The sequence below is a fragment of the Pongo pygmaeus genome, chromosome 9 (genome assembly GCF_028885625.2).
Source record: "Pongo pygmaeus isolate AG05252 chromosome 9, NHGRI_mPonPyg2-v2.0_pri, whole genome shotgun sequence".
Lineage (NCBI taxonomy): Eukaryota > Metazoa > Chordata > Mammalia > Primates > Hominidae > Pongo > Pongo pygmaeus.
In genome coordinates, this window is record NC_072382.2 from 67,514,547 (window position 1) to 67,533,935 (window position 19,389).

At 45.6% G+C, this 19,389-nt stretch overlaps 3 protein-coding genes and 2 non-coding genes across 23 annotated transcripts in view; 2 read left to right on the plus strand and 3 right to left on the minus strand.

Moving 5' to 3' along the window:
- The window catches only part of DENND2B (DENN domain containing 2B), a 210,858-nt gene extending 209,433 nt beyond the window's left edge, over positions 1–1,425 (plus strand). For all 15 annotated transcript variants that reach the window (XM_063671943.1, XM_063671942.1, XM_063671946.1 and 12 more), the window contains one exon: positions 646–1,425. In XM_063671943.1, the coding sequence (XP_063528013.1) occupies positions 646–680 (35 nt within the window). In that variant the 3' untranslated portion in view covers positions 681–1,425. The remainder of the gene's footprint in view (positions 1–645) is intronic.
- Positions 1,426–8,924: 7,499 nt separating this feature from the next.
- Positions 8,925–16,050, minus strand: RPL27A (ribosomal protein L27a). Its single transcript, XM_063671652.1, has 6 exons — positions 15,928–16,050; positions 11,754–11,906; positions 11,516–11,690; positions 10,692–10,767; positions 9,881–10,055; positions 8,925–9,096 (listed from the first exon to the last, which is right to left on the minus strand). The coding sequence occupies exons 1-6, from the start codon at positions 16,048–16,050 to the stop codon at positions 8,968–8,970; spliced, it is 831 nt and encodes a 276-aa protein (XP_063527722.1). The 3' UTR covers positions 8,925–8,967.
- On the minus strand, positions 9,206–9,336 carry LOC129009139 (small nucleolar RNA SNORA3/SNORA45 family). The gene has a single exon (XR_008492676.1). It is a non-coding gene; the product is annotated as a small nucleolar RNA SNORA3/SNORA45 family (small nucleolar RNA).
- Positions 10,417–10,546, minus strand: LOC129009140 (small nucleolar RNA SNORA3/SNORA45 family). The gene has a single exon (XR_008492677.1). It is a non-coding gene; the product is annotated as a small nucleolar RNA SNORA3/SNORA45 family (small nucleolar RNA).
- The window catches only part of TRIM66 (tripartite motif containing 66), a 70,367-nt gene continuing 63,069 nt past the window's right edge, over positions 12,092–19,389 (plus strand). For 2 of the 5 annotated variants that reach the window (XM_054438420.2, XM_054438419.2), the window contains exons 1-2: positions 12,092–14,885; positions 14,972–15,166. The gene's annotated coding sequence lies outside the window, so the exon portion shown is untranslated. Of the gene's footprint in view, positions 15,167–19,389 lie in introns of all 5 variants that reach the window. The other 3 variants (XM_054438417.2, XM_063671954.1, XM_063671955.1) reach the window with 3 other exon arrangements.

Genomic DNA, 19,389 nt, shown 5'->3' on the forward strand with positions numbered 1-19,389 from the left:
AATAGATATTATACTGTATTGTTTAGGGAATAATGACGAGGAAAAAAAAAGTCTATATATGTTCAGTACAGACACCACCATCCATTTTTTCCCCCAAATATTCTTGATCTCCAGTTGGTTGAATCTATAAACATGGAACCCATGGACGCTGAACTCATGGATACAGAGGGCAGGCTGTATTTACCATATTGCATTACAAAGAGGAATCCCAGGTTCCCACATACATCAAGTCTTTCTGTTTGCACTCCTTCCTGAGTGAATATGAAGGCCATTAGAGCCATTGAGCTTTCCTCTAGACCATAACAGGTCTGCAGACACAGCAGTGCGAGTGCCCTTCCTGCAAAATGCACCCCTCCCTGCAGGGTGCACAGCCGGCCAGATCAGAGAATCATAGCATGTTTCTGTTTAAAGAGAAATTGAGACCAAAGAGGTTAAGTGGCTTGCGTAAAACCACACAGTGATTAATACCGGTGTCCTAATTAGAGCTCTCACGTGTTTTCACTACCCTGGATCAGATCACAGCTATAATCCAGTCTTCCTAATCCTTCCTCTCCCACTGACAGGGTTAGGGCTACAAGGAGGAGAGGGAGTGGAGGTTGGAAGGGATAACACTGAACATTCTCTCTTGTCCTCTCTGGCCCACAGGCAACAAAATGAAGTTTCTCCACAAGAAGAATTAAGCCCCCTTCTCAGTAGCAGAGTCCAGTGCCTTGCAGAGCCTGAAGCCTGGGGAGAAGGCCCAGCCTGGGACCCTCTGGGCTGCTGTGGCTCCTCTGCCTCCACAGATCCCATCCTCCAAGCCAGCCCACCTCTGCCTTCATCATATCCCAGGATACTGTTTGTAAATAATCTGCTGTAAGCTTTCTTAACTGTTTTTGTAACAAGCAAAGAGAATATGGTAAATATTTGTATATTCCCAAGGGGCCGGGTGCTTTCCTGTCCTGCCAGAGCATGGATGAAGTTTTGCTGGGTGCTCGTGACTGGCCAGTTTTGTGCAGCTGACTGTCTCAGCCAAACCACTGATCTTCCCTGGAGGCCTTCAGCCTGCCTGCCTGCCTGAGGCCCCCGCTGCCAGTCTCGGGCCCTGGAGAGCAGATGCTGTCTTGTTATGTACAGGAGGACCTTTTAAAAAAATCAAGAGTTCCTATTTTTTTCTGGTAGTCCGCATACCCATACCCTCTGTTTTTGAAAGGCAAAGGCCAATCAGTCCCCATTTGTAGCATGGCACCAGGGTCTTAGGCCTAGTCCTCTCATTCCTCCCACCCTCCGAGATGGTCAGTGTGTCATGGGAAGCCCACCCCCAGCTCTGCCAGTGCTCTCTGGGCCTGGCTCCCAGTCAGTGGTGGCCACGATGCGGTACAGGGCATTCCTCCTTCCCATCTACGGGTGTTCTCAATAAACAATGTACAGTTGTTTGGGCCCAGAGCCTCATGTGTTCCTTGGCTTTGTTATCTAGTTCTCTCTCCTGGGAATGGGCTGGGACTGGCCAGTCAGGGATGAAAGACCATCACACAGGGAATTGAGTACTAGATTAAGGGGTTAGCTTCAGTGTGAGTCACTGACCTCCCCTGAAATGGAGTTGTCCAGCCTAAGTTGCATGACCAGTCTTAAGAGTTAGAAGATACCCAGTCATTGCAGTAGTTCAGCTTCCCTCAACTGTTCAGCCTGTGCTTAAGTGTTTCCAGTGATGGAAAGAATGCTCTTTGCCCTTTGGCCCCATTATTAGGTAAATCTTAATATTTTCCTCTTCAGCCTGAAACCCCTAAGATGTCTTTGAGTGTCCTGACATTGGTAGAGTAAAGCCCAGCTAATGCCAACCCAGGCTTGTGCATAGCCCTGACCTACTCCCTGTGACTCTTCCATGTCACTCTGTGAATTCGTTTTTCCATTGGAACCCTAGGTTTTCATACAGAAAGTACTGCTACATTCCATGGAAGAGGAAGGAGAGAAGCAAGGAGGGAAATAAGGATGGTTTAGGCTTTTCACCCGCCAAGTCCTTGGGAGAGCAGAGACTTTGCAAACTCCCAAGTGAGGCATTAAGCTGCAACCATTTTCTTTGGTATTGTCTTTGGGTCTGACAGGATTTGAACCATGAGTAAAGTTTTCCTGTCCTTCCACCCTTGTTGAGAGATGATCCCATCCTAAGTTTCCTTCCCCTCTTCCTTCTCCCCATCTCCATTGAGGCCTGCGCAGGCCCCAACCTGTCCATGGTTTGGGCCTGCTGTCAGCCTCACAGAATAAAGTGGAGGGTTTGTCTTCTGGGAAGGCAAAGTCATTTTCTGGCTCTGCCATTTCCCAGGACTAGGACAGAGATTGAAGCCTCATGAGCCTTCAGTTCAGATCAAGAGAAAAGACAAGGATTACAACCAGAAGACTCAGAGTGGGATGTAGTTCCCTCCAGAACTCGTCGCTCTTAACTCAGTCTGGGCTTAGGACAGTCATAGAACCAGATTCCTTAATAAGAAAAATACAGGCCAGGCGCGGTGGTTCATGCCTGTAATCCCAGCACTTTGAGGGGCCGAGGCGTGTGGATCACGAGGTCAGGAGTTCAAGACCAGCCTGGCAAACATGGTGAAGCCTCGTCTCTACTAAAGACACAAAAAATTCGCCAGGTGTGGTGGTGCGTGCCTGTAATCCCAGCTACTGGGAGACTGAGGCAGGAGAATCGCTTGAACCCGGGATGCAGAGGTTGCAGTGAGCCGAGATTGCGCCATTGCACTCCGGCCTGGGCGCAGGGCGAGACTCCATCTCAAAAAAAAAAAACAAAAAAAAAACCCCAGATTTAATTCCTAAAAGGCTAAAAGGTACATGCGCTCTCTCTCCCTTCCTCCCCCATTCTCCTCCACCCCTCATTTTTCAGCGTGGCTCCAAAGAACCTTTAGACATGTGATCCGATCACAAGATGTATATGTGTAAATCTTTTTAAAATTTGCATTAACGGGGTCTCACTATGTTGCCCAGGCTAGTCTTGAACTCCTGGGCTCAAACAGTCCTCCTAAAGCGCTGGGATTACAGGCATGAGCCACCACATCCAGCCTTACTCATAAATTTTGCCACTTTTATGTATCTTTAAAATATAGTATGCCCTTGCGTGAATACCAGAGCAGTATGTCTCCCTGCTACTGTGGCTGCAGCTCTGGTCCCAATCTGGAAAATCCGTACTGGCATATAATGGCTTAGGCCCATAGAGTGCAGGGGCCCATAGAGTGATTGCCATGGCCAAGGCACAGCAGCCTTATGGGGAGAGGCGGGTGTGGACAGTGGGCCTGGCTTGAGGTTTACAAAAAATATTCAGGGCTTCTTTCCACGTTCTTTCACATGATCTCTGGACCTCTAAACCAATGATTTTCAACCCTATCAGATCCAACAGTTTTTTTTAATAGCAAACACTTTAATTCCCTCCTTCACTACCCTGAAACGAAATTCAAAGATAATATAAGCTACCGAAATATACCTTAACTGTAATATAAAAGGGGAGAAATAAAACAGAAATATTGTTATAATATTTAAATATGTAAATGCTTGTGTACAACTGTAGTAGAAGAGAGAATCAGATGCCTACACTGTACACAGAATTACTGTGAATGCAACAGCTACATATGCAGATGGAGAAAAGTGTTGTATCAGCATCTCAGATCCTACTGAGTACTTATTGGTGAGTTTTCTGAAATGAACAATTTTTGGTAACGTTCTGAACAAAACAAAGTATGAGCTTCCCCTGATTTAAACAGTAGTTAGAATCCTAGGAAACAGAAGTATATGAAAACTGCAAAAACAAAAAACAAACCAACTTTTGGGTTATGTGTAAATGAAGTTAGATTTTAAGTTAGATTTTTCTTTGTTGTGTAGAACCAGCTCATCCATTCCAAGATATTTAGCATCCCTGGTCCCTTCCCCTCCATGATTGTGACAACAAAAATGTCCCAACGTGGCCAGGCGTGGTGGCTCATGCTTATCATACCAGCACTTTGGGAGGCCAAGGCAGGAGGATCATTTGAGCTCAGGAGTTTGAGACCAGCCTGGGCAACATAGTAAAGACCCCATTTCTATTAATTAAAAAAACAAACAAACAAAAAAACAAAAAAAAAACCCACCGTTTCCAAAACACTCCTGTAAAAGATGGTATTGTGGCCATTGAGAGGAAGTGTCCTTAAACAGCGGCTTTCTGACAACACTGGGGCAGTTGCTCAGGGATAACAGTGCTATCTCCTCTACCAGGGAAGTCCCCTCACCTATAGGAGTGTCAGCTCTCCTCTATTCTGTAATTAAGTTAGTTCTTTTAATGCAGGGCAGGCCGCTTCATTACACGGTTCTAAATGCTCTGATAAACCGTAGTCTTGAAATAAGTATTCTGGGCTTTTTAAAAAACAATATTTTGAAGAATTGCCCTTAAACAGCATTAGTCAAACTCTGGTTCACATTGGAATCTGTGGAATTAGGGCCCATCTTAGTCCATTTTGTGTTGCTATAACAGAATACCTGGGACTGGGTAATTGATAAAGAAAAAAGACTTATTTGGCTTATGGTTCTGATGGCTGAAAAGTTAAAGATTGGGCAGCAGTACCTGGGGAGGGCCTCAGGCTGTTTCAGCTCACGGCAGAAAGCAGAAGGGGAGCTGGGCGTGTGCAAAGAGATCCGGTAGTAAGAGAGGAAGCAAGAGAGAGAAACTGAGGAAGCCAGACGCCTTTTAAACAACCTGCTCTCCATTCCCAGCAGAGTGAGAACTCACTCACCCCCACAGGAGAACATTAATCTATTTGTGAGAGATCTACCTCCATGATCCAAACACCTCCCAATAGGCTCCACCTTCCAACACTGCCATACTACGGGCCAAGTTTCAAACCACATCCAAACCATAGCACGACCCAAGAAAATAAGTGTGATTAGTCACAGCTCAGTTACATTTTTGTTAAAACATCTTTTCACATGTACACTTATAACCTACTTTGTACCCAAAATGACTTACAGGGATACACAAACTAGGTTATTTGAAACAACGTAAAGTGGGAATGAGAGGAAAATAAAAATTGGGATGTAAAATACAGCCAGGAATTAAATATACGCTTTAACCTATATTCTTGCTAGGGGAGCTACACAAAATACGTTTCTAGAGCCAGATGATGTGGTATGCATTCCAAAACAAATTTATTTGCCTGTGGAGGTGGGGGTGTAATTTAAAAGGCCATGAAAACTTTTGAAAGAGAAAATACTACTTTTCAGCAATGGCAAGTTATGGTAGTTTTTTTTTTTTTTCCTCAAGATACTTTTGCTCCATTTATATTGCCTCTCAATATGAAAATATGCATTGGGTTGAACAAAAAACTGCACCAAAACATACTTCGTCTCCCTCATTTCCCTAAGCCCCTAAGAGGAATTCCTTTTATGTTCTTACAGAATATTTCCATCCGTGTACAAGCACTTTTTTAGCCCAAAGTGCCCTTGAATGTCGCTGACGCTCATTACCTTTTAGACAATTGAGACAAATTCTAGAAGTTCCCATCTTGAAGATTTACGTAAAGGCCACGCCTACTGTTCTTAAACGCACCCTAAATGGGGCTCGAAGTGCGGCGAGGTTGGCCATTCTTCCGCTTGGAAGGGGACCCACGGCCGCCCAGGGACCAGGGGTGGAGTTGAACATCCCGCCTCTCCAGGGGAGGTATCTGCGCTCGCGCACCACTGGCCAGCTCCGCCCTTGCCGGAAGTGGCCGAGCGAGGCCGGTCTCCGCCGGGCTTCTTCCGGTCTGGGACGCGGGGGATGTCATCGTCTCCGGAAGTAGAAGGTACTCGCCGGAAGTGGTTCTCAGGGGCCAAGGTAAGACCCAAGCTCCGGTCTGTGTTGTGAGGACGCCACTGAGGTCGGGTCGTGCTGACTGATGAAGGCGGCCGATGGAGCCACCAGGCGGGCGCTGCACAGCTTCCGCCCGCGCTTCCGACTTGCAGTCCGTCCCTGGGCTGTCTGCTCTTGGGCTAGTTAGCCGCTAAGTAGGGTCTAGTAGCACATTTATTTTGACTGAAAGCTCGCCTGATTCAGCTGCCCTTGACGAGCACTGCTTGTGCAAATTATGTGGCAGACATTTGTCATAAAATCAAGTTGCACCTGCAGCTCCCAACTTTGAACGCAACTATATTTAAGGCATATATACATTAGACCAGAAATTAGATCTTCTGCAATTCAAACTTTAGCCAGCCACTAGAGATCGCCAGTATGAGCCTCCATGAACACAGCAGGCTATTCAAAGCTTGGCAGTCATGAAAATATTTTAGTAAATGCGGGTTCAAGAAAGCACTGGAATCGACGGACTTAGGGCTCAAAACTATTTTCGTCTGTTCCTCATCACATAAAACAGTTTTTAGAACTGTTACTAGCGGTAGCTTCTGGTGAGTGAACAAGCCAGCAACGAAATCAGCTTCTTTCCCAGGCCAGGGATCGGATGGCCTAACAATGAACTCCTGGGGAAGAAGGTAGCCATTAAGGGACTAGGGATCCTCCCCCCAAACTCTACTTCCTTCCATGCCTTATCATTTTGTGGTCGGCCCACTACAATTCAGTCTCCAAGTCCCGTCCATTATGCCGTCTGAATCGTACCTTTTCCATACTCACTCCCATTTTCTTGGTTCTGCCTTCAGCCTCCCATCGCAGCCGTCCTTTACAGCCCGGCCAGAGTAATCTTTCTCTCCACCATAGCACTTCCCGTTTGCCTAACCTTCCCAAACCAGTTTCCTGAACCAGTATTCCCCCTCTGCTTGGACCAATTTCCCACTGACAATCACATGAAGGCCAATTGACTCCATCTGCTCCCATAATAGTTTGCACTTGTTACTAAGTCAAACACAAAAATTAAGTGCATGGGCCGGGCGCGGTGGCTCATGCCTGTAATCCCAGCACTTTGGGAGGCCGAGGCGGGCGGATCACGAGGTCAGGAGATCGAGACCATCCTGGCTAACACGGTGAAACCCCGTCTCTACTAAAAATACAAAAAATTAGCCGGGCGCGGTGGCGGGCGCCGGTAGTTCCAACTACTTGGGAGGCTGAGGCAGGAGAATGGCGTGAACCTGGGAGGCGGAGCTTGCAGTGATCTGAGATCGCACCACTGCACTCCAGCCTGGGCGACAGAGCAAGACTCCGTCTCAAACAAAACAAAACAAAAAATTAAGTGCACGGTTTCCATTTTAATCTACACAATCCTCAGGTAGGCCCTTTCACTGAAATTTTAAAGATGAGGAAACTGGGACTAAAAGTCACACAGGTATTGGGTGAAGACCAAATATTGAGTCTTTTAATTCATTAACTACTGACCACTTATTGTGGGATCCTTGGATTCAGTTTCCATATTAAAAGTCCTCTATGGGCCCTAATGGAGAGCCCGTACTTCTTTTTGGGGGGACAGTTTCACTCTTGTTGCCCAAGCTGCAGTGCAATGGCACGATCTCGGCTCACTGCAACCTCTGCCTCCTGGAGATTCTCCTGGCTCAGCCTCCAAAGTAGCTGGGATTACAGGGATGTGCCACCACGCCCAGCTAATTTTGTGTATTTAGTAGAGAAAAGGTTTCTCCAGGTTGGTCAGGCTGGTGTGGAGAGCCCTTATTTCTAACTTTCTCCAGCACAACAGAAGATACAAGCCAAATGATACATTTGTTTAAAATTGTCCAGCTGAATCAAGGCTTCACTACTTGTAATTCTATCCTATTCTTATGTAAGCCAATTGTGTTTCTCTGTGCCTTATATTTGATCCCCAACATCCTCTAAAGGTTGTCCTGACAGATGTGTCCCATAGACAACCATGGTTCTTGCCTTATGCATATTATGACCCTACAGTGCACTAAGGAAACCTCCACTAACTAAAACCCAGGAGTCTAAGTGCCATCTTATTTGTCTAGAGTTTTAGACTGTATTATTTTGGGTCAAAAAAAGCTCAAAATCACAGGAAGAACCATAAAACTGTAGCAAATTATAATTTACCCTGAGATCTATGAGGATCTTATTTGTAAACATGAATTGGTCACCATCAGTTTTCCAACAGCGAGACACAAGTCCTAGAAAAACTTATTTCAATTTCCAGCCTTCAGGATTTCCAAATTTTCTTGATACATTTCAGACCAGAAGAAAAATTAACAATTTCAAACCCACTTTGACATATAGAAAAGCCCTGGCATACTGAAATTTCAGATTGCTGGACCCCATCTCGAGATTTTGATTCATCACAAGAATTTGGATCAAGATTAAGGAGCCATGGCCAGGTGCAGTGGCTCACACTATAATCCCAGAACTTTTGGAGGCCGAGGTGGGCAGATCACTTGAGGTTAGGAGTTAGAGACCAGCATGGCCAACATGGTGAAACCTCATCTCTACTGAAAATACAAAAATTAGCTGGGCATGGTGGCGGGTGCCTGTAATCCCAGTTAGTCAGGAAGCTGAGGCAGGAGAATCACTTGAACCTGGGAGGCGGAGGCTGCAGTGAGCCGAGATTGTGCCACTGCACTCCAGACTGGCAAGAGAGACTCCGTTTAAAAAAAAAAAAAACAACTAGGGGGCCACGTGGAAAAACCTTGGGCTGAGGAATTAAGTCCTAAAGGACCACTTCATTCCTATCACACTGCCCCTCTCTTTAGAATGTGACCCATCAAAATGGAATCTTTCCTTTTGAGCCCCATTGAACAATTAGGGTACATTCTCTCATTCACTGTAAAATTCAGAGTACAATATATGCAGGCCTTTCAGTGACAACAGGTATTATTCTGACTTTATAAACAGAAATGTTTAACTGGCCAACGTCTGTGTTGGTCTTACGTTTACCATATACTTTGAGGGAAGTCAGCAGAGGAGCCCATGTGCTAAGTGCTCATACCCTAAGTGCTAGAACCTGGGCTCCCAATGCACACAGGATGTAGAGATGCCACTGAAGAACCTACACTCACACCACAAGGAAAAAGTAGTTAGCATTTAATGAAAACTCCCTCCATGGGGCTTCAAGCCACCAGGACACAGGCCCCCCCAACACTCTTAATCTTCTCCTCAGCTCTTCTGCTGAAGAATTTGGCCTTCACGATGACAGGCTGCTTTGGGAGCTTTCCCTTTCCCAGAACTTTGTAGTAGCCCTAGAAGAACAGAGAAAAAAAGTTTACAATACACTGTAGTAGGTACCAACTGCGTGATGGGCATGAGGAAAGACTGCCAACCCACTTTCTAAATCCCTAGGCAGGGTATGTATGTTTCTGATCTGGGCACTAATGGGGGCACCGACTGCCCCCACCAGTGAATCAAGACCAGTAGATTCTCTTCGAGTACTCTAGCACACCAGGACAAGAGTTGTGTCAGGATGTGACTCTAGTCTCGGCAAAGCATAAGCCTCCTCCTGCTCAAATATCCCCTGCTAAGCAAAAGAAGACAACCACCTTCCTGACCACCAGAACTACTCAATGGACATTAAATAGGCTGGGAAGTGAATTTAAAGCGTCCCTAGGGTTCTGGCCTCTTAACACTACCTCCATATTAATGAGAGTTAAGACTGACACAGGGACCAGAACCCCCGTAAGGACAGACATAATACATGTTTTGGGGGAAAATCTCTTCAGATAATGTACGGCACTGAGTATCAATGGAACACATTAGGATTCTATTATCTGGAGAACATGAAGGGCCAAGAGCTGTGCTCGATGAAAACCAGCTATAGTTCAAGCACGAAATGCAAACCTGATACAACCTGGGCAGTGACAGTAGGCACTGCTACGGATAGGGAACTACCTATTATAATTCTACCACAGGAAGAATATCAATGTCTGGTAGGTAACTGGGAAGTACAGGTTATATAAGTGGATTAGATTAAGCCAGAGTTTTGTAAGGGAAGGTATGGAAGTATAGAAAAACATCCAATTAACTTACCGATCGCACCACATCAATGATGGGAGCAGCCCCAGTCTTGTTTTTAGCAGCATTCACCCGTGTCTGTTCACTGACCAAAGTCCACAATTTGTCAAGGTTGACAGTTGGGCAGAAGCTCTGGTTCCTCTTTAAGTGGTAATGCTTCATACCAACTTTCCCAAAGTAGCCTGGGTGGCTAGGAAGAGATAACAACCACCTTCATACACACTCCAATTAAGATGCTATGTTTATCATCTTTATAGTTACCTCCCCCTATTACAGTGTAAATTATTCACTGGTATAGAGCAGTGTCAGGCACATGATACATCTGTTGACTTAAACAACTGTTTTAAAAACCACCAAAGACTATCATGAGGAAAAGGCTAGTCTTATTTCCTGGAACCAGGATAAACCACTGACAATGTCAGAGGCAGGGCCGAGACTAAAACTCAAGTCACATAACAGCACTCTATGGAAAATCTACATACTCCTATAATAAACATCTTCCGAATAGCCAAAATTTATCATCCACTAGTTTATGGGTAGGTGAATGTGAAGCATGTCTCTAACCTGGTGACTGACTGTGCCATAAGGCCCACAGCCAGTGAATAAGGTCAGCAGTTACTCTCCGAGGACTCTAGCACACTCAGGCAATAGCCGATACCCAAGCGTGACTCTAGCCTCGATGACAGGTTCTCAGTTCACACCAAATGTTAACTTGGTAAAAAACAGCAATAGGCAAGGCTTGCTTCTAAACTTTTTGTTTAAGCCAGCCCTCTCTCTGCCCCTGCCTCCCAAGCTGTGTCAATAAAAGCAGTCCAAGGACACTTACTATTTGTCAAAGTTGATCCGGTGGTGATGCAGACCACCAGCATTACCGCGGCCGCCGGGATGCTTCCGGTGCTTGCCTGCAGGAATACAAAGCTACATGAGGCCGGTGTGATGGCTCATGCCTGTAATCCCAGCACTTTAGGAGGACGAGGCGGGTGGATCACCTGAGGTCAGGAGTTCGAGACCAGCCTGGCCAACACGGAGAAACCCCCGACTCTACTAAAAATAGATAAAGAATTAGCCGGGCGTCGTGGCGCACACCTGTAATACCAGCTACTCGGCAGGCTGAGGCAGGAGAATCGCTTGAGCCCGGGAGGCAGGGGTTGCAGTGAGCCGAGATTTCGCCACTGCACTCCAGCCTGGGCGACAGTGATCAGTCTCACAAAAAAAAAAAAAAAAAAAAAAGCTACATGCACCACACAGCCTTCTCACGCGTCTCAATACTTCCTCGCACAAAAGCAGAGTGTTTCCCCAGACTTCTGTGTCCGGCTTACGCTGCTCCCACCCTACCGATGCCTGTTTTCAGCAATGCGATTACTTTAGGATTCCGGGTGAAACATCTTTTCAGGTTCCACATCACAGCATTCCCACAGTACTCCATGTCTTCAACTAACCAAATACAGTGCCTGCTCAATTCCTATTACCCCACTGATGTGAAATTCCTTAGAACTGGAATACTAGAGGATCCTCAGAAAAAAATCAACAGCTGTCCAACTTGACCACAAAAAGGTCTTATTCTAATCCACTTATAGGCTACCGATCTCCAGACTAGCTAAGCACCCGAAGGGAGCCCAAGGCCCATCCCGAGGGGAAGGCGGCACTTACCTATGCGGCCGTGGCCGTGGCTCACGTGGCCCCGAAGTTTCCGGGTCTTCCTCAGTCTGGATGGCTGTGTGGAAAAAGCTTGGTGAAGGCCTAAGGAATTAGGGGCAGGGGGCGATGCCTGCCAGCTGAGATGGTCCTGTAAGCCTGTAAGCCTGTAAGCCTGTGGGTCAAAGACCTAACTTCTGGAGCGTTCGGGAAAGTTGAGGCTACTGATCGGCTCAGGGCCGTGAGGTCTCACCACGGTAGCGCCGGGGCCCGCGTGTCCTAGAGATCCGAACCGCGGGCCTAACACACGGCTCCGGGAGCCCCGCCCCGGGCCCGCACCGGCCACCCTGCCCTGCAGGCGGCCATGCGCAGCCTGGAAGCCCCGACCATGGTAGGAAGTGGATGACTAGGGGCAATGGGAATAGAGCTTAGGGGTCTCCGCCGGCAAGGAAGAGGAGGCAAGAAACGAAACACCTACCATGTTAGCAGCCCAGACGAAAAAGGAAGGCCTTCGCCAAGTCTCGCGAGGTATCGGCCACGGGGGGCGGGGCAAAAGCCTCACTTCCGGTCACAGAGGCCGGGCTTCGGGCGGGGCCTATTGGTCTCGCGGGATTGCGCGCCTGCTAGTCGCTTCCTCTTTTAGGGGTGGTGATCCACCTCACGGAGTGTCCTGGTGGCGGTGAATGGTGTCGGTGAGGCTGGTTGTGCTAGGCTCGGAGGGCGAGAACTGTTGAAGAATCGGGGCTAGGTGTGCTGTATTGCACGCCGCTCGTGCTTGCTTGAGCCAGGCCGTTTTCTGGCGCCTTGGCCAGGGAACCGCCTAAACCGACCCTAAGGGCCTCGGTGTCTGAGCTCCTCACCAAACGCGCCAGCCCTGAGCCGCCCCGCGCGCCTCCGCAGTTCTTAGTGGTCTGCTCGGGGCTGGTGATAGTGGCTACTGGTTTGTCTCCCGGCCGCAGTGCGGAACGGCGAGGCCCTGTTTAATCCTCAGTGTGCCCACCTGGTGTCTCGCTCGGTTTCCTGAAGCTCGGGCGGCTCCCGAAATGCCTTCTCCCGCTCTCACACTTCTGAGTGGGCACTCCGGCTTCCTTTCTCCTTTGCCCTTTTGCTATCATTTGGTTGTCCTCTCAAGTTTGAGCAACTTAAATTGCTTCAGGGACTTAGATGCCTGGTTGCTTTATGGTCCTTTTAATGCAGATGTTGTAAATACTTTTTCTAAATGCCACATTGAGGCCAGGCGCGGTGGCTCACACCTGTAGTCCCAACACTGGGAGGTCGAGGCGGAAGGATTGCTTGAGGCGAGTAGTTCAACACCAGCCTGGGCAACATAGTGAGACCCTCGTCTTCACATACAAAAGTAAATAAGTAAAAATAAATGCTATTTTTGGATTTTCTCCAGAATCTACATAACACGCCTGTGACCCTTTCCTGGACACAATGCAGACAGTTGCTCGCTTCCCCACCTGTACCACCACACAATCTAGTATAACCCTTATGTAATTTATTGACCTACGTTTGTCTTCCGTACTAGACCTAATTCCTTATGTGGTCAAGGACTGTTTTATTCACACTCAACGAGTGATTGTTGAGTGAATAAATGAACTTACCCTCACCTCCCTGTCTTCACTAATAGCAGCATGTCTTCGCTCTTAAGTCGGTTCCTTCAACCAGTGTTCAAGATCCCATCCCCTCGCTAGTCTATTAATAGATCCCATGGGAAAAATGAAATAAATTTTTAAAATCCCATCCCCTCATTTATTCTCTGTGTGTATGTGTGAGCGTGTATTTATTTATTTTTCTTTGTCTTTCCCCCTTCAGCTAAAATATATTTTAGCTAAAATATCCAAAATTCTGGTCAGGCTTGGTGGCTCACTTCTGTAAGCCCAGCACTTTGGAAGGCTGAGGCGGGTGGATCACGAGGTCAGGAGATGGAGACCATCCTGGCTAACACGGTGAAACCCCGTCTCTACTAAAAATACAAAAAATTAGCCGGGCGTGGTGGCGGGCACCTGTAATCCCAGCTGCTCTGGAGGCTGAGGCAGGAGAATGGCGTGAACCCGGAAGGCAGAGCTTGTAGTGAGCCGAGATCGCGCCACCGCACTGCAGCCTGGGCGACAGGAGACTCCGTCTCAAAAAAAAAAAAAAAAAAAAAAAAAAAATTGAAATTCTCCCATGTCCTTGCCCTTTCCTTTACAGCCAAGCTCCCCAAAAGAGTAGTCTACAAATCCTGCCCATTTGCACGTTCCCATCCATTGTTCACTGCAGTCTAGCTCACAGCCTGTGACTTCAGTGACATTGCTCTTACTAATGTCATTAATGAACCAATTGCCAAATTGGACTCTTCCTATTCTTCATATCGCTGTTCTTTCTGTTGTACTTTAATCTGTTGGCGTCTTTTTCTAGAAAAAGTCTTGCCTTCCTCCTACTCTTTGGTCACTTATCAGTCTTCTTTTCAGGTTCTTCCAGCGTTGTCCACCATTTGAATGTTGATGTTCCTCAGCCTTCTGTCCTTGTCCTTATCTTTTCACAGTACATGGTTTTCTTGGGTGGCTTCAATTCACATCCTTATTGCTGAGCTCCACACCCATATGGTCACTTAATTACTGGTTAGTATTCCTTGGACATTCTACAGACAAACATATCCAAAGAACTCAATCTGCACTGCTTACTGGTGCCTTCTTTATTCTCTATCTTGGTGAGTGGCACCATTGTCCACCTAGATAATGAAAATTGTCCCCAAGCCTTCTCTTCTTCTACTACACTGTCACCCTATCCTTTTGTTTCTGTATCTCTCCAATGTGCTTCCTCTGTTTAAGCCTTAGTGCCCCTGCCTTTGTTCAGGCCCCCATCATATCTCTTACCTGGAGTTTACAACACCTTCCTTTGTTCACTCTGCCTGCATTCTAACCCTCCTCCAATTTCTGTATCCTTCACACCTCCCCCAGGTTAGTATTCCAAAAACATGACTTTCATTCTCTTACTTGATCAAAAAGTTCAATAGCTCCTTATGACCAACAGAATATAGCCCACTTGCCTTTCCAAACTTACCTCAGCCTCTCCCTTACACAAGCTTTCTACTGCAGCCATGCCTAGTATATCCCATTTGCATTTTTGCCTTTGCTCATGCTGTTTCTCATCCCGGAGTGCCCATCCTCTTCCTGACCACATGTCCTGAATCTTCCTCAACCTTTAAGGCCCGCTTTATATTCTGCTTCTTCCCAGAACACTTCAGTGCACAAGGATAACAACCAACATTTTCAGAGCACTTGGCAATTTACAAAACACATCTGCCTGAAGGTACAGCACTGCCAGCCTCATTTTACGTGTGTGAAAACTGAAGCACAGAAGAATTGGGTGACTTGTCGGATGTTGCATAGGTGGTCAGGTACAGAGTCTGGGCCTAGCCTTTAGTCTTCTCTCTCCAGATCCCCTGCTTTTACTTCAGTGACCAGTCCCTCTCTGACCTCACAGCATTATGGTCTTCATCACTCCATCAACCTTAATCACATACTACATGTGATCAGCAGGAAGAGGGGTCTTGAGAGTAGGAGGCGAGATCAAAGAAGACATCATCGTCTATTTGACATCAAAACTGGCCAGTAAGTGCACAAGAAATGAGCTGGGTTACCTGGAACCTAACCTTGGGAAGATGATCTGTCAATGGAGGTAAGCTGGGCAGGGCCTTGGGGATGAAAGGGAACCATCATGGGTATTAGAGCTGGGGCCTACAATAAGGACCACCACTGCAAGGTGTTGAGGTAGGGTTCTGGGTACTAAGACGCTCCTCCTGGATAGTTTGCCAGGTTCCTTGGTTATAGAGGAGCTACGTTCTGTCCCTCAGGCCACCCGGCTGAACAGAAGGCCTCCCAGAGTGGACCCAGCACTCCCCGTTGGGTTCTGTGCTCACCTAACATTCTTCTCATCAATGGCTTGATCTGGTTTTAGAGGTAGTACCCTGGGTAGTTGTCTGGCTCAATCCAGTTTTCTATCCAGCTCCCTCTCCTTCAAAAGGCAACCACATGACTTAAACACACAGCTCATGTGGGGTTTGTTCAGTGTGTGTCACTTTTCCTAGGTCGACAGAGGTCTGAGAGAGCAGACAAAGCTGAGTTTTCTGTCTGCAAAGTGGAGTAGCAGCCAGATATTTGGCATTAGGGGACCTGTCCCTCCCACCTAGGCACATGGGACATGACCTTTGGCCATGACTCCTGAGGGGTGTCCTTCTCTGTGACATCTCTTCTGAAGTACAGCATGGCTTTGTGACATCTCAGGCATCTGGGCTTCCTCAGAGTGTGAGGGCCTCAGAAAATACCTCAGAAATGAACGCAAGAGATGATACCAGGCAGCAGCCTGGTGAGGCAGGCAAGTGTGCTGATTTTTTGCTGCCCCAGGCCTCTCTCCAGGTGGTCTTGGGAACACATCATCACCCTGAAGAAGGCCCTGGTGATCCCTCTTCCTTTCTCTCCTCGCTGGGTTCCTGAATTCGACATCAGTCCTTCAGATAGCAGCAACATCCTGGATGGATCCAGCTCTGTTTTCTTGCTCTCCATCTTTAGATGTGGACATTTGGAAATATTATGTTCATTTTCTTTTTTAAGTAGAGCACTGTTAATCAAGATGGGAAGAAGCAGTGTTTCTGCTTTTTTTCCAAGTGAGAATTAGAGAAAAACTCAGAAATCCCAATTTACTTCAGAAAGACTTGAAAAATTATACATAATAGACAGTACAACAGTAAAGAAAATTCTGAAAAATATATAAGCAACTCAAATCATTCCACCCTGCGATGCCATTTTCTTTTCCGAGTATTACCTTTCAACCCTTGTATACATGGAGACATAGCTGTCTGCAAAGTTAATGATCATAGTATACAAATCCTTTTGTATTCTTTTTATTTAATACCATGGCAGTTTTTCTTATCACTACCGAGTCTTCGTGATTATTTTTAACAGCTGAAGAATAATTTATTTTCAGCATGTATTATCATTTATTAAGCCACTTTCTTGTGTATTTTGTTTTTTTAAAAAAATTCTTATTGTATTCTTTGCTGTTAGAGACAATGATGGAATGAGCATTTGTATATAATTTTTTCTTCTCCTGTTGAATAACTTGTCTGGGATAAATTCCCAGGAGTGAGACTGCTGGATTATATGCTATGAACATTTTTGTGATTCATTGTATGTTACTATGTATTTTTTCCAAAAGGATCGTACCAGTTTATTCACCAGCAATATGTACAGTTTCCAGTTTCATTTTAACCTCCCTAGCCTTGGGGGTTTTTGTTTGCCTTTATCGGTAGTTTTTGATATATGGCATTTAGGGGAAATCCATAGGATCAGGCGGGGTTTTCTTCAGCACAAAGTAAAAATAATCTAGTTGGAAGATTAGGAATTTTTAGGAGTCTTTCTTTCCTGTGTTGGATAGATTGTTCAACATGGCAATTACATTCCTAAAGCTTTGTTGGAAACTAGGGTGGAAAACCTTGCTGCCATTAAACTCAGAGTAACAAAACGTGAAAAGAGAAATTCTAGAGTCTTTGAGAACAGTTTATACAATAGCAGAAAAAAGGAGTTACATATTTGGGTTTTAATTTAATTTCAGAGGATAAAATTAATGGAAAGAACACAGAAAGTTGGGTTCATTTCCTAGTTCTGTTTTTGTTGTTGTTGTTTTTAAAGATAAGGTCTTGTATGTTGCCCAGGCTGGTCTCAAACTGCTAGCCTCAAGCAGCCCTCCTACCTCGACCTCCCAGAGCACTGGGATTACAGGCATGACCATCACGCCCAGCCTCCTAGTTCTGTTTTTACTAACTGAATTATATTGAACAAATAGCATGTTTTCTTTGAATCTGTTTTCTTGTCTGTATAATGAAAAAATAATGAGATTCACTCATTCCTTTTATAAATATTAATTGAGTGTGTACTATGTTCCTACGCTAGGTGCCAGGCAAGTGAAGGGCAGGTACAACTGTGAACAAAAGTCCTTCCCTAAGACTATGTCTAAGACATACATTAAACAAGAAAACAAATAATATATCACATATAACACAGCCTAGCAAAGAGTAGATAATCTCATTACCTACTATTTCTCCCTCACGTTTTCTCCCTAAAATGAGTGTTATTTTTGTGATAATTTGTTCTGTACCCCTCATGCAAACAATCTTTGAAATTCTTATTCCCAATGTGATGTGGAATGACTTGTTCCATCATTCCTTAGCAAGGTTAAGGTACTCCAGTAAATATTTTCCTTTTCTTAGATATCGATGTGGTAAGATGTTAAAAGGAGGTGGTTTGTGGCAAGGCAATGTTTTAAAATTTAACTTTTTGTTAACATTTTAAAATGTAAATAAAAATAAGAATTTCTTGGGTTTTGGAAAACTAAGATTTGGAGACATTAGACCCACATTATTTTAAGTAAAGCACTTTATTCATATAGATTGCCCAGCCCCTGTAGGCATTTGAATTTACTACCTTGGCTTAGGTACAGTTTTCCAAACTCTGTCCCCTCCACTCTTCTAGGTCAGGGGAGATAAGAAGGAGAGGGAAGAACTAAGTTATGATGAAAGCAGCCATAGGAAGGTGGCAGAAATGGGGTCATTTGACCCTTCGTCTTCTCAAATCAGAAGCTCATTGTGTGGATGTGCCTTTAAATTAACCATTTACTTTCATGGAGTTACTTCAATTGCTCTTCTAAGACATAAATGAGATTCCTGTTTCTTTATATTCTTACCCTGTGTAGTACTTGCTGGTGGTGGAAAGCCATACTACCTCCCTGAATTCCCAGGATTGTGATGCAAGGTCTAATGCAGTAGTTCTCCAAGTGTGGTCTGTAGACCGTATAGGGTGGGGGGGTCCCTGAGACCGTTTCAGGGAGTCCATGGGTCAAACAATTTTAATAAAGCTAACGTGTTATTTGATCTTTTCACTGGGTTGACATTTGCACTGATGGTGCCAAAGCAATGTTGTGTAAAACTGCTGATGTTTTGGGCACCAAACCGGAATAAAACCTTATATTCTTTACCACTAGGCATCTGCCGGTTAAAAAAAAAAAAAAAAAAAGAAGGAAGTTTACCTTAAGAATGTCCATCCATGATGAAGTGGTAACAATTTTTATTAAATCTCAATCCTTAAATTCTTAAGTACTTTTTTAGATTTCTTTCTGATGTTGTGTGTGAAGAAAAAGTATTCCTGCTACATATCAAAGTGAGAAACTGTGCTTGTGCTATTGAGTTGCAAGTTAAACTAGCCTTTTAAAAAATGAAACATCATGGACGGTGTGGTGGCTCACGCCTGTAATCTTTGGGAGGCCGAGGCGGGTGGATCACGAGGTCTGGAGATTGAGACCATCCTGGCCAACATGGTGAAACCCCATCTCTACTAAAAATACAAAAATTAGCTGGGCGTGGTGGTGCGTGCCTGTAATCCCAGCTACTTGGCAGGCTGAGGCAGGAGAATCGCTTGAACCAGGGAGTCGGAGGTTGCGGTGAACCAAGATCACGGCACTGCACTCCAGCCTGACGACAGAGTGAGACTGTGTCTCAAAAATAAATAAATAAATAAATAATAATTTAAAAAATAAAAAATGAAACGTCAGTATTACACAAAAGAACAACTGGCAGGTCGGGCGCGGTGTCTCATGCCTGTAATCCCGGCACTTTGGGAGGCCAAGGCAGGTGGATCACCTGAGGTCGGGAGTTTGAGATCACCCTGACCAACATGGAGAAACCTACTAAAAATACAAAATTAGCTGGGTGTGGTGGTGCATGCTTGTAATCCCAGCTGCTCGGGAGTCTGAGGCAGGAGAATCACTTGAACCTGGGAGGTGGAGGTTGCTGTGAGCCGAGATGACGCCATTGTACTCCAGCCTGGGTAACGAGCAAAACTCCATCTAAA